The 11,270-nt window shown below is 38.2% G+C and overlaps 1 protein-coding gene across 1 annotated transcript; it reads left to right on the top strand.

Annotated features, from left to right (window-relative positions):
• The first annotated feature begins 2,693 nt into the window (after window positions 1–2,693).
• LOC118806685 (cytochrome P450 2F5-like) lies at window positions 2,694–10,837 on the top strand. The gene is made up of 9 exons (XM_036568198.1): window positions 2,694–2,916; window positions 4,373–4,535; window positions 4,698–4,850; window positions 5,876–6,036; window positions 6,399–6,572; window positions 6,711–6,849; window positions 8,706–8,893; window positions 8,977–9,118; window positions 9,225–10,837. The coding sequence occupies exons 1-9, from the start codon at window positions 2,755–2,757 to the stop codon at window positions 9,419–9,421; spliced, it is 1,479 nt and encodes a 492-aa protein (XP_036424091.1). The 5' UTR covers window positions 2,694–2,754; the 3' UTR covers window positions 9,422–10,837.
• The last annotated feature ends 433 nt before the right edge of the window (window positions 10,838–11,270 follow it).

The following is an 11,270-nucleotide window of genomic DNA, read 5'->3' as shown; positions in this document are numbered from 1 at the left end:
TTTATTACATGTTTAAAATACTTGTAAACAATGTTTCAAAAAGTACCGTTCACATTCCAGTCTATATACAGAAATAAGCTGGAAAAACAGCTGTTTTGAATTAATTTGTTTTGTTATGTCACAAAAAACAGCACACTTACACATATTTGCCTGCACCAGTTGAGCTCCTCACATTCACGCTGAAGTTATAAGGAGTGTTTCAGCCTGGACTATTTTTTGAATGAGACGCAACACAGGGCAGCCAATCAGAACAGAGATTATTTACATATATCAATCTCAAAAGCACAGTAACAAAAACGGCCTGTTTAATTCTAAGGAATAAAAAGAGTTTGGGAACGGTCGGAAAAATGAACTACGCCTGTTTATTGTTGCATAAAACCTCACAGATGTTATAAGTGGACACCAGGAGAAAAATAGAATAATAATAATAATAATAATAATAATAAAAAAACAGATACGGGCCCTTTATAGTAGTTACTGAATAATCTGTTGTAGATTTTAAGACCTAAAGACAAATGGTAGATAAACTCGACAAACGATTTTGGTAGTGAGCTCGGATTTCGAAGTCTTGTATGTATCTGTCCATCTCTTGGGAAAAAGGGGACTTAAATGCAACGCATCAATATTCCGCTAGAGGGCGACATTATACAGCTGCGTCCAAACCGGCACACCACCAGAGAACTTGTACAGGAGCCCAGTCCAGATCAGGTTTATGAGGAGCCTGGCCACTTCCTGTCCCCCGGCCCCCGTTATATCAAAAATAGGACTGCTAAACAGCAGAGGGCGCCCGCGAGCGCGTCCTGAATGAATGGGAGTAAATGGAGCTAAAACGGTTTTTCCGATCACTTGCCCAGAACTTTCCTTTAATTTTAGAAAGTAGAAGGATGTATTTCACTAAAAATGAACAAAGGTACCTATATATTTCCTTTTTTCTACTGCAAACGGGTTTTGGACAAAAGAGCTTGGTGGTGAGCTTTTAACTCTTGTATGTATCTGTCCATCTATTTGGGAAAAAGGGGACTTAAATGCAACGTATCAATGTTCCGCTAGAGGGCGACATTATACAGCTGCGTCCAAACCAAGACACCACCAGAGAACTTGTAGAGGAGCCCGATCGCACATCCCCGTCCTGATCTTACCAGAGCCGGTTTATGAGGAGCCTCTCCACTTCCTATTACCCCCGTTATATAAAAAACAGGACTGCAAAACGCCAGAATCCTCAGTAAATGGGAGTAAATGGAGCTCAGCGGCTAAAAACGAAGAGTTAAAACAGTTTCTAATCACTCGTCCAGAACTTTCCTTTAACTTTAGAAAGTAGAAGGATATATTTCACTGAAAAAGCAAAGAAATGTATGTTTCCTTTTTTCTACAGCAAACGGGTTTTGGGAAGCAGGACAACGGCATTACTGCTACTGAGTTCTGATTGGTTGGCGAGCGGAGCAGCTCATTGGCTGTTCGCGTTCACTGACGTCATGGACGTACATGAGGCGCAGTTCGAAACTCCTATAACTCGAGTTTAAAAACTCTTAAAAATATAACAGCAGTGTTAAAATGTTTTATGCTGTTCTGTGTTCAGGAAATGAATGTATTCTTTTACATTAAAAATGTTGAATCATTTATAAATTATGATTTTGCTTAAATGCTCCATCTTAATCCATTCATTTTGGACTTGCAATCATCCACCAATCACAAACCGTTCTTAAAACCAGTATCACCAGGCTACTGAACTGTTGCACCTAAATACAGTCACACTTTCCCTTTAAAGACTGTTTGTGTTCTCGCCTAGCATAATGAGTTTTTCTTTTTTGCCTGTATCTGTTTTTAACTCTTTTTGTATTTTCACCTCATTTTTTGGTTTTCCCTTGTTGACTTTGTTTGCTGTGTTTTTATCTTTTGGTAATTTGATCTTTTCCTGGCCTTCACTACTCTTTTGATTTCCCTGTTGTTCAGTATTCGTCTGGTTCTGGTTTTGACGCTTACATGTTGTTGACTACGTTTTTGGATCGGCCCCTTTATATTAAAGCCTTAAAGCTTTCTTTTATCTGTGAGTGTCTGATTCTTTGTCCTGTTACAGAATACTTTGCCACCAATGCAGACAGAGGATTCTAAGGCTTTCCAAAAGACCAGTACAAATCAGGGTCAGTTATTAGGACAACATCAGCTTCTGGAGGGTTTTACTTGGTCCGTGAGTTCTTTTACTCAGCAGCAGGTAGAACAGCAGGCACAGTTCTCTCAGCTTGTTGACAGTATGAAGGATGTCATCACCCAACTTAAAAGTTGAACTAACCCTGTTAGCCATTGACCTAGTCCTCCTGCACCTATAGTAGCTCCGAGGGCCACTTTCCCTGTAAGTAAGACAGATAAGTTTGATGGATCCCCTGATAAACGTCTTGGATTTTTGTGTTTTGTATTTTTTCAGTACACTTCAGTAGCTCCCAGTCAGTAGCTCCCAGTCAGTAGCTCTCGGTCTAGTGACAGGAAGAATTATTTACTTTGCCTTGTTGTTTTTAAAATGGCTGTAAACAAATCCTAGTGGCTTCTATTTGGCATGAGGTGGGCATACACCAGCAAATGATGCAGACTATGTTATCACTGGCCTCAACAGAGGGAGAGGCTAAAGCAAACAATACAACATTCTATTAAAATGAGTAAATCATTTAACTGCAGTCTAGCATGTAAACAGACCGTAAAAAGGGGTTAAGAGGCCACTTGGTGTGCTAAGTTTGATGAAGGTGTGCAGTACAGCAGTACACTATGCTGGGCTCCGTGGTTCTCATTTGGATTTTCATCTTCCTCCTCTTCCTCTTCATCAGGATCCACAGGCCCAAGAACTTTCCTCCTGGACCCCGGCCTGTTCCCATTTTCGGGAACCTGTTTCAGCTGAACATCACCAATCCTCTGAAAGACTTTGAGAAGGTAGAGTACCATGCAACTGATGTCATCAATGTATGTACTTGTGCATGTGTGGATAGTCTTCTTTGAGAATCTGTTTCTGTTTTTAAGTATTTTCTTAGATGAAATAATTAAAATTATTTGGAGACTTGCATTGTTATCTGATGAAGAAGCTACTGTTTTAAAGAAAATTACACTAACTGAAATTTTTTTTATCAATATTTTAATGTTTGTATTTAAAGGGTAAATACAACAATATGCTCTGTGCTGTTAGACCAACATTCCAGGTTTGTTCACAGGTACAGGGGCTCTTATCATTTTATGTTATGAATGACAGTGACATGGTTTATATATTTATAAGCATACACAAAGATATCTGAAAAAACAGACAGTACATTAAAATATACATTTATCTAAAGCTAATGAATAAAAAAATCATCAAATTCTACATTTTAATGCTGCAAAAATAAAAATAAAATGCACCTGATGTCATTATAATCAGAGTTCCCTGTCAGTTTTGTCTGTATCATGTCTTTGCATTGGCATTTTGTACAGATGTCCTCCGTAAGTACAAAGATAGTGCGGGGACTAGATAGTCATTTTGAGATGACAAGATAGTCATTTTGAAAACCCTATTTATCAAAAAAGACATGATGTGCATTTTTATATCTGCATATATATTTGCATTTATTTCTATGTCCATTTTAAATTTTAAATATAGTTAATAGTGTTATCAAAGCATTTAATTGCCCATTTCAGTTGGGTAAACTGTACTGGTTTGGTTGCACAATTTGACTTACTGGTTGTGCCACCTGACTTTTCAGACTAATTTCAAATTAAACAGGCATCTGATTAGAGACCTGTAAAAACTGTTTATCCTTTTTACATTTTTTCAAATAAACAAACATTATTATAATAATTATACATTTTCATGGTTTTCCAGGTCAGACTACCTGACATGGTAAACTGAACCATTCTAACCAAGACTCAAAATGATATTTTTTCCAAAATTTGTGAAAGAGGCCCTCTTTTGTAAGTATGTCAGAATAAAAGTCCATTTTGGTTCTTGGTTGCGACGCCTGACATTTGGGAACCTGACATTTAAGAACTTGTAGACCACAGTTTTAGAGAGTTGATAACTTTTACAGTTGCCTTGTTCTGCAACATGTTTAAATTTTCAAACATAAAATCACACCAAACTATTTTATTTTAACGTTTCCTTTTATTGATAGTTTTCTTAATCAGCATACATGGTTGGATGGTTGCACCAGCCAACAGTTTTGGACTTTTGGAGGCAAAAAGAAACTAACATGAATTTTATATGGATACACTGAATATTGTTGAATAATGCGATGTATGTCTTGTATTTATTTAATTCTTTTTTTGGGAAAGTAATGGACTTGGACACAAAAATGCATGTCTTATCAATGACCCATTTGCTTTTGAATAACTAATGATTTTTTTTTCTGCTTGTTTAAAGTTGGCTCAGCGCTATGGGAACATTTACAGCCTTTACTTTGGAGCAAGACCAGTTGTTGTTCTTACTGGTTTTAAGGCTATAAAGGAAGCTCTGGTGACCAAGTCTGCAGACTTTTCAGGACGCCCACAAAATATCCTGGTTTGCGATGTAACAGAAGGGAAAGGTCCATCTTAAATCTGTCTCTAATTAAACTTAGCATGTATTACTGTAAGAAACGGTGGTTAATCAGTGTTCTTCTTCTTTAATTAGGACCATTATGATCATTTTTACACATAAAAATAGCACCTTTTTGAAATGAGTTGCTGACATGAATAAAATGCGATAGGTATTGCCTTTGCTGACAATGATCTTAGATGGAAGGAGCATCGACGCTTTGCCCTCATGACCCTGAGGAACTTTGGCATGGGGAAGCAGTCTATGGAGGACAGGATTCTGGGAGAGACTGAACATCTTGTGGCACGCTTGGAGAAATGTGCTGGTAATATTGCACATCAATAATTTAATTACCCTTTTAGTTTGAAAGTCAAAGTAAAATGGAACAATGTGATAATTTAACTGTTGATTACCGTTACCCAATAAAATGACTTCAGTAAGTTTTAGGACAAGCACAGTACTGTGCAAAAGTCAGAGACCACCCTTCATTTACATAATTTTCAGTCAATATAACTCTTACATTATAGATTTTTCAGGAAAAGAGCTTAGATATAAGATAATCCACTTGCATAGAAAAGGGGAAAGTGAAAGGAAAATCACTGAAAAAAAACAAGATTTTCCAAGACTTGAGTTAAAAAAGCAGGACTCCTAACAACCAACTCCTACCAAGACCTGGTAGACCCCAAAAATGTGTCCCCATCAGATAAACAGCACTTAAAGCTTTCATCTTTGAGAGAGGGGAGAAAATCGAGCTGCTTCAGATCTGAAAACATCCACAGGTGTTTCTGTCCATCCTTTCACTGTGAGAAGATAACTCAGCGCTATGGGTCTGAAAGGGTGTGTAGCTGTCAAGAAGAACCTCACTGAGAAAAGGAAACAGGCAAAAAAGAATTTGTGGATTAAACAAAAAAGCAGCTGGTCTTCTCAGAACAATGGACTGACCACACCAGAGTCACACACAAACATCACTGTGTGTGTTTGGGTTTACTTGGATTATGAGAAGCAGAAAACCAACTTCTAAGACTGAACTTTGGAAAAAATCTCCCTGCAGATTTCTTAGATAAACTGAGAGCAAGCAAGAATGGAAGCTGTAATGAGACACACTACATAATTAAATTCTAAAATAAATAAATTCACACACTAAATACTAAAAAAAAATATATATATATATATTGTTGTTGAGGCTTCTGTGTAATTTTCTGGTAAATATGTTTTCTGCTTTTTTACCTGATACTAAAGGCTGTTTTAACTGGAAATGAATTAAGAGTGGTCTCTGACTTCAGTACAGTACTGTAAATAAAAACATCAGCTGTCACAGAAACACATTTTTATGATGAATGTTTGTTTTAGGAGCCTTCATAAATCCTCAGACTTTGTTCCATGAAGCTGCTTTAAATGTCATCCACCTGGTTTTATTCGGGACTCGTTTCAACTATGAAGACAACACCCTCAAAGAATATATTCGACACTTCACTGAAAATACAAAGATCGTCAATGGACCCTGGGGAATGGTGAGTCATCCATTAATCTCCTGATCACATATGTTTGCATTAGGCGGTTTGAACTATATATATATATATATATATATATTTATATACATATATATATATATATATATATTTATCTCTCTCTCTCTCTCTCTATATATATATATATATATATATATTACTACTGTAAAGTGAAGACCTATGGCCTTGCCTACCATTCTTGGCTGTGTTTTTTGTCTTTACTGCTAGTGTTGATAAAGTATACTTCTCATAGCAAAACTCCTGGCCTCTCCTGTGTATATATGATGGTTATAACATCATACAGTTAAATTAATATTGGAAAATGTAATGTAATACTATGGGTGATTTGTTTGTTTTTCATGCAGATCTATGATACACTTCCTATGCTGAGATCCCTGCCCCTTCCCTTTAAGAATGCCTTCAAAAATTATCACACAATTGAAACAATGTTTGCAAACATGATCAGCAAACACAAAACATCAAGGGTCCCAAGAGAGCCAAGAGACTTTCTCGACTGCTACCTGGATGAGCTTGATAAGGTGTGTGTTGTTACTGTGGAGGTGTTGTGGTGTGATTTAACATTAATCTCATTTAATCATAGCACTGCCATCATCTCTATTAATATAGATCATGTACAGTTGGGCAGGCAGTCTTATCAGATTATGTTTTGTCGACAGAGAGGAGATGGTGGATCGTCTTTTGATGAGATACAACTTGCGAGGTATCTTATAGACTTGAATGTTGCTGGAGTAGATACCACCTCCAGCACCCTCCTAACAGCATTCCTCTACCTCATGACACAACCAGACATTCAAGGTTAGAACTGTAAAACATCCACTGCACTGCATTTATTCCACTAGCAAATTGAATATGATACAAGCAGATAAATGCTAAGTGCAACACAATGAAAACAGAAGACTTACATATGAATGTATTTTTTGATATAAACAGTACTGTGCAAATGTCAGAGCTCACACTTCATTTATTTAATTTGCAGTCAAAATTGTCATTAAGCAAAAAAAATCAGGAAACATTTAACAGGAAATTACACAGAAGAAGCCTCAACAAGCAAAAATACATTTTTTTAGGATTTAGTGTGCCCAGTATTTACCTTTCAAGACTGTTAAGTCAAGTCAAAGTTTATTTATGTAGCACTTTTTACAACAGATGCTGTCACAGAGCAGCTTTACGAAAAAAAATCTGGGTCTGAGCTCCCATGAGCAAGCCAATAATAACAGAGGAGGGGCAAGGCAAAACTCTAAGAGCAAGAGGAAGAAACCTTGAGAGGAACCAAGACTCAAAATGGGAACCCATCCTCCCCTGGTCGACACTGGATAGCAAACAATAACAGCAGAGAATGAGGTTAGACCACAAGTACAGAAAAGGGAAAAGCAGGAGAAGCAATGTCTATGATTAAAAAATGCAGCAGCATCATCAGGAGGGTCAGTTCATGCAGGTGAGGTTTGCACAGCGTTGTACAGCAGGAAGTTCCATGGTGGTCAAAACAGTCCAGAAGGTTGGTGAGCAGTGAGCACCTGATCAAGGCGGATGAAGCCACAGCATCAGACCACAGAGGATGGGCAATTATTCAGCTTAGCAAAGAAACAGACAGTTAGTTCTGTTAAGAGAGACTGATTACAGTATGCAGTGTTAACAGAGAGCAGCAGAGACTCTGGCAGGTCGAGCTCTCACAGCCTAACTTACAGCTTTCACTTCCTTTCACAGTCTGTAGTGATTTTTCCACACCTCCAAAGTTCAGTCTTAGAAGTTGGATTTTCTGTTTCCCATGATCCAACTAAACCTAAACACATTTACTGACACTGAGGCCTGGACTCTGGGGTGGTCAGTCCATTGTTCTGAGAACACCAGCAGCTTCTTTGTTTGATTTGCATTTTTTTCTTTTTCTCAGTAAGAGCTTCTTGATTCTTGTGAATGTGATAGTGTTGAGTTGCCTTCTCACAGACAGGAACTCTTTTGGATTTTTTCACATCTGAAGCAAGAGTGGAACATGATTTTCCCCTCTCTCTCAAACATGAAAGCTTTAATCCTATTCATCTGTGTAATGCCGAAGAAGGGAAGCGAGTAGGATGCAAGTGCAAGCAATCTTTACAAACTGGGCAATTTCAAAGGTTTAAAGACAATTCTGGTAAAAAAGGGAACAAATCTCAAGTTCTGTGTCGCCAAAACCAAAATATTGTCCAAAACTCAAAATCCAACAGGTCATAACAACAAACAATAAGGCTCAGAACTGACAGAGAAACCCTCTAACAAGACTTCACAAAAAAGAACATGCAGGTGAGAGCGACCTCTGCAGGCGGGGAGGTGGATCCCTGGGCGAGGATGTGACGATCTGATGGACACAGTTTTGGTGGTCTGCCAGGTTTCAGGGTTTTTTCTGAGCTCCAGTTTTGTAAACTCCTTTTTTCACATATTTTCCTTTGATTTTCTCTTTCCTTATGAAAGTAGATGATCGTGTTTCTTATCTCCTCAGAAATATCTCCTGATAAATGAATAACTTGTACTTAATGGCCTTTTGACTGGAAATTACATAAATAAGGGGCCTCCGACCTTTGCACAGTAGTGTATAGTGTAAATTAGGAGAACAGTATGTCACACGGAGTAGTGACACAGCAGTAACACTGCAATTTGCACTCTGCTTCATGTTCCTCTAGAGAGATGTCAGCAGGAGATTGATGAGGTTCTGGAGGGTAAAGCTCATGCATCTTTTGAGGACAGACTCAAAATGCCGTACACACAGGCTGTGATCAATGAGTGTCAGCGTATTGCAAAAACCGTCCCTCTGAGTGTGTTTCACTGCACCAGCAGAGACACTGAACTGATGGGCTACAGCATCCCAAAGGTGAAGATTTCAATTACGTTCTGAGTATTACTCTCACTTATTAGTGTCACTTGTTTATCTATTTGTCTTTCTCTTTGTTGAAGGGCACAATTATCATCCCAAACCTCGCCTCAGTGCTGAGTGAGGAAGGCCAGTGGAAGTTTCCTCATGAGTTTAATCCAGCTAACTTCCTGAACGAGCAGGGACAGTTCGAGAAGCCCGAGGCCTTCCTACCCTTTTCTGCTGGTGAGAGTTTAAAGTATACCGCAAAACTAACAGCAGGCTTTCCTGTTTAATGTCTTATACACTAGTGCACTGACAAACCATGTTAATGTGTTCTGCATGTCCACAGGGCCTCGTATGTGTCTTGGTGAAGGTCTGGCTCGCATGGAGCTCTTCCTCATCTTGGTCACTCTGCTGCGCCGGTTTCAGTTCTTCTGGCCTGAAGATGCCGGAGAACCAGACTTCACTCCTGTATTTGGAATCACACTCACACCCAAACCATACAGGATGGGAGTCAGACTGAGACAGCCAGCTAGAGAAATGTAGAACACGAAGTGCTAATGTAATGACAATGTAATGTATGGTACAATAAAATTGTTGAATATACTGTAATGCATGAATACCAGAGTAGATTAGATTTTATTAAGAGAATAATAAGTAGTGTGGAAAAATAAGCAAAATATTTAAGCGTCTTGTAACATTAAGTAAAAAATTGGAGTCTTGCTAGGATTCAATGGTGCATTTTTTTAATTCTGCAGTCAGGAACACCTCATCCAGCTGATCCACTGATTATCTGAATCTTAATGAGCTTCATTAGGATCAAGAGGTTTTGGACAGGGAGCAGTTCAAACTTTGGCAGTGGCTCCTCGAGAACAGGACAAAGAATACTAGGTGTAAAACACATATTGTTTGTCTTTGAAAGACAACATAACTTGCTAGCTTTTAAATGGCCCTTATAGTGGAAAACTAAATTTCCCTCACTTATTTGAAATATAAGAGTTTAACATATGTGTAAACACTGTTTAAAGGTTGTACTGTTCACTGCCCAGTCAATACAATTCATGTATGGAATCTGAGCTGCAAAACCAGCCTGTTTTGAATTCACTGTGTCTGTGATAAAGCTTAAATCACTTTAGCTCCATTCATTCTCACTGAAGTTATAAGAAGTGTATCAGCCTGGCCTTCTTTTGGATCAACACAGGACATCCAATCAGAACAGAGCTTATTGACATATATCATTCTTAAAAGTACAGTAACAGAGACAGCCTGTTCACCTTTAAGGGATAAAGTTACAAAACGGTCAAGAAAAAATGACTTATGTCTATTTTGGTGCATAAAACCACACAAATGTAGAGAGTAGACACCAGGGGGAAAATTTAAATACAAAAAAATGTAGGACATGGGCCCTTTAATGTCACACGCACAGGCTCAGAAAAGAAGATCTGACTTAATGTTTAGGCCTCAAATGCAAAAACAACACTATGCTGATTAAGATTAAGACAATAGTGATAATTCACTCATATTCTCAGAAGACAAGTCCTTCACCAAGTTTTGAATGAGTTCTCTACAAATACTCTTTTAATGCACTCGCAAAAGTCAGATTTATCTTCTTATGGGGGTCCAAAGCACAATTAACAATACAAAAAGTTCTTATTCACATTGCGTACAATTACATAGTCCCACCAGAGAAGTTTCCAAATCCCCAAATCTTATATAGTGTTGATTTTCTGCATGTCCTATATCCACTCAGACTTTTAACTGTTTTTCTCTGTGATTAGGTCTAGAACGTCTGTATATTATTTATCCTAGGTGTGATATATGTACATAGGGGTATATATGGGGAATTTACCAAATTTTGGGGTGAACCCGCGAGGAGTAAAAGTGTGGAGGTGCTGTATCCCTTCACTCTGTTCTCCTCCTACATGGCCTGCTGTTAGTGTGTGTGTGTGTGTGTGTGTGTGTGTGTGAGGGTGGACAACATGGACAGGCTGCTGACTGGCTACAGCTGCTAAAGGAGAACCCTGTGCTGGCCATTTTAAACATCTGGTATTTTTACATAAATTGTTGTGGCTGTATTGATTTAAAAAAAAACAATCATGCAGTGGGCCAACCAGACCACAGAACATGAAAACCACACAAGGGTTAAATTATCTATAAACTTTTTGCATAAGGATAGGATCAAATGAATACAGGAGAATGCACAATCAAGGAAACAAAGTTTGTTTAAGGAAACATTAAAGTCTGTATGCCTGTGTTTTTCTAAAGTAAACAGAGATTACCAGCCACCCTCATGTCAACGATTTAACTGCTCTTGCATACATTCATTGTCTTTAGTCTTCCTTAGCTGACTCATGTCACTCCACTGTTCCACCTGCACTGTCTTCCTGTAGCTGCC

The sequence above is a fragment of the Colossoma macropomum genome, unplaced genomic scaffold (assembly GCF_904425465.1).
Source record: "Colossoma macropomum unplaced genomic scaffold, Colossoma_macropomum, whole genome shotgun sequence".
NCBI lineage: Eukaryota > Metazoa > Chordata > Actinopteri > Characiformes > Serrasalmidae > Colossoma > Colossoma macropomum.
The sequence above is the reverse complement of the archived record's forward strand: the minus strand, read 5'-3'. Positions and strand labels throughout refer to the sequence as shown.

What these genes read in the sequence shown, in the direction of transcription:
- LOC118806685 (XM_036568198.1), top strand. Translation starts at nt 2,755, where the DNA reads ATGCTGGGCTCCGTGGTTCTCATTTGGATTTTCATCTTCCTCCTCTTC. An exon ending in CGATGTAACAGAAGGGAAAG is followed by an intron (nt 4,536 to 4,697) that starts GTCCATCTTAAA and finishes AAAATGCGATAG; the next exon opens with GTATTGCCTTTGCTGACAAT. An exon ending in GACACAACCAGACATTCAAG is followed by an intron (nt 6,850 to 8,705) that starts GTTAGAACTGTA and finishes ATGTTCCTCTAG; the next exon opens with AGAGATGTCAGCAGGAGATT.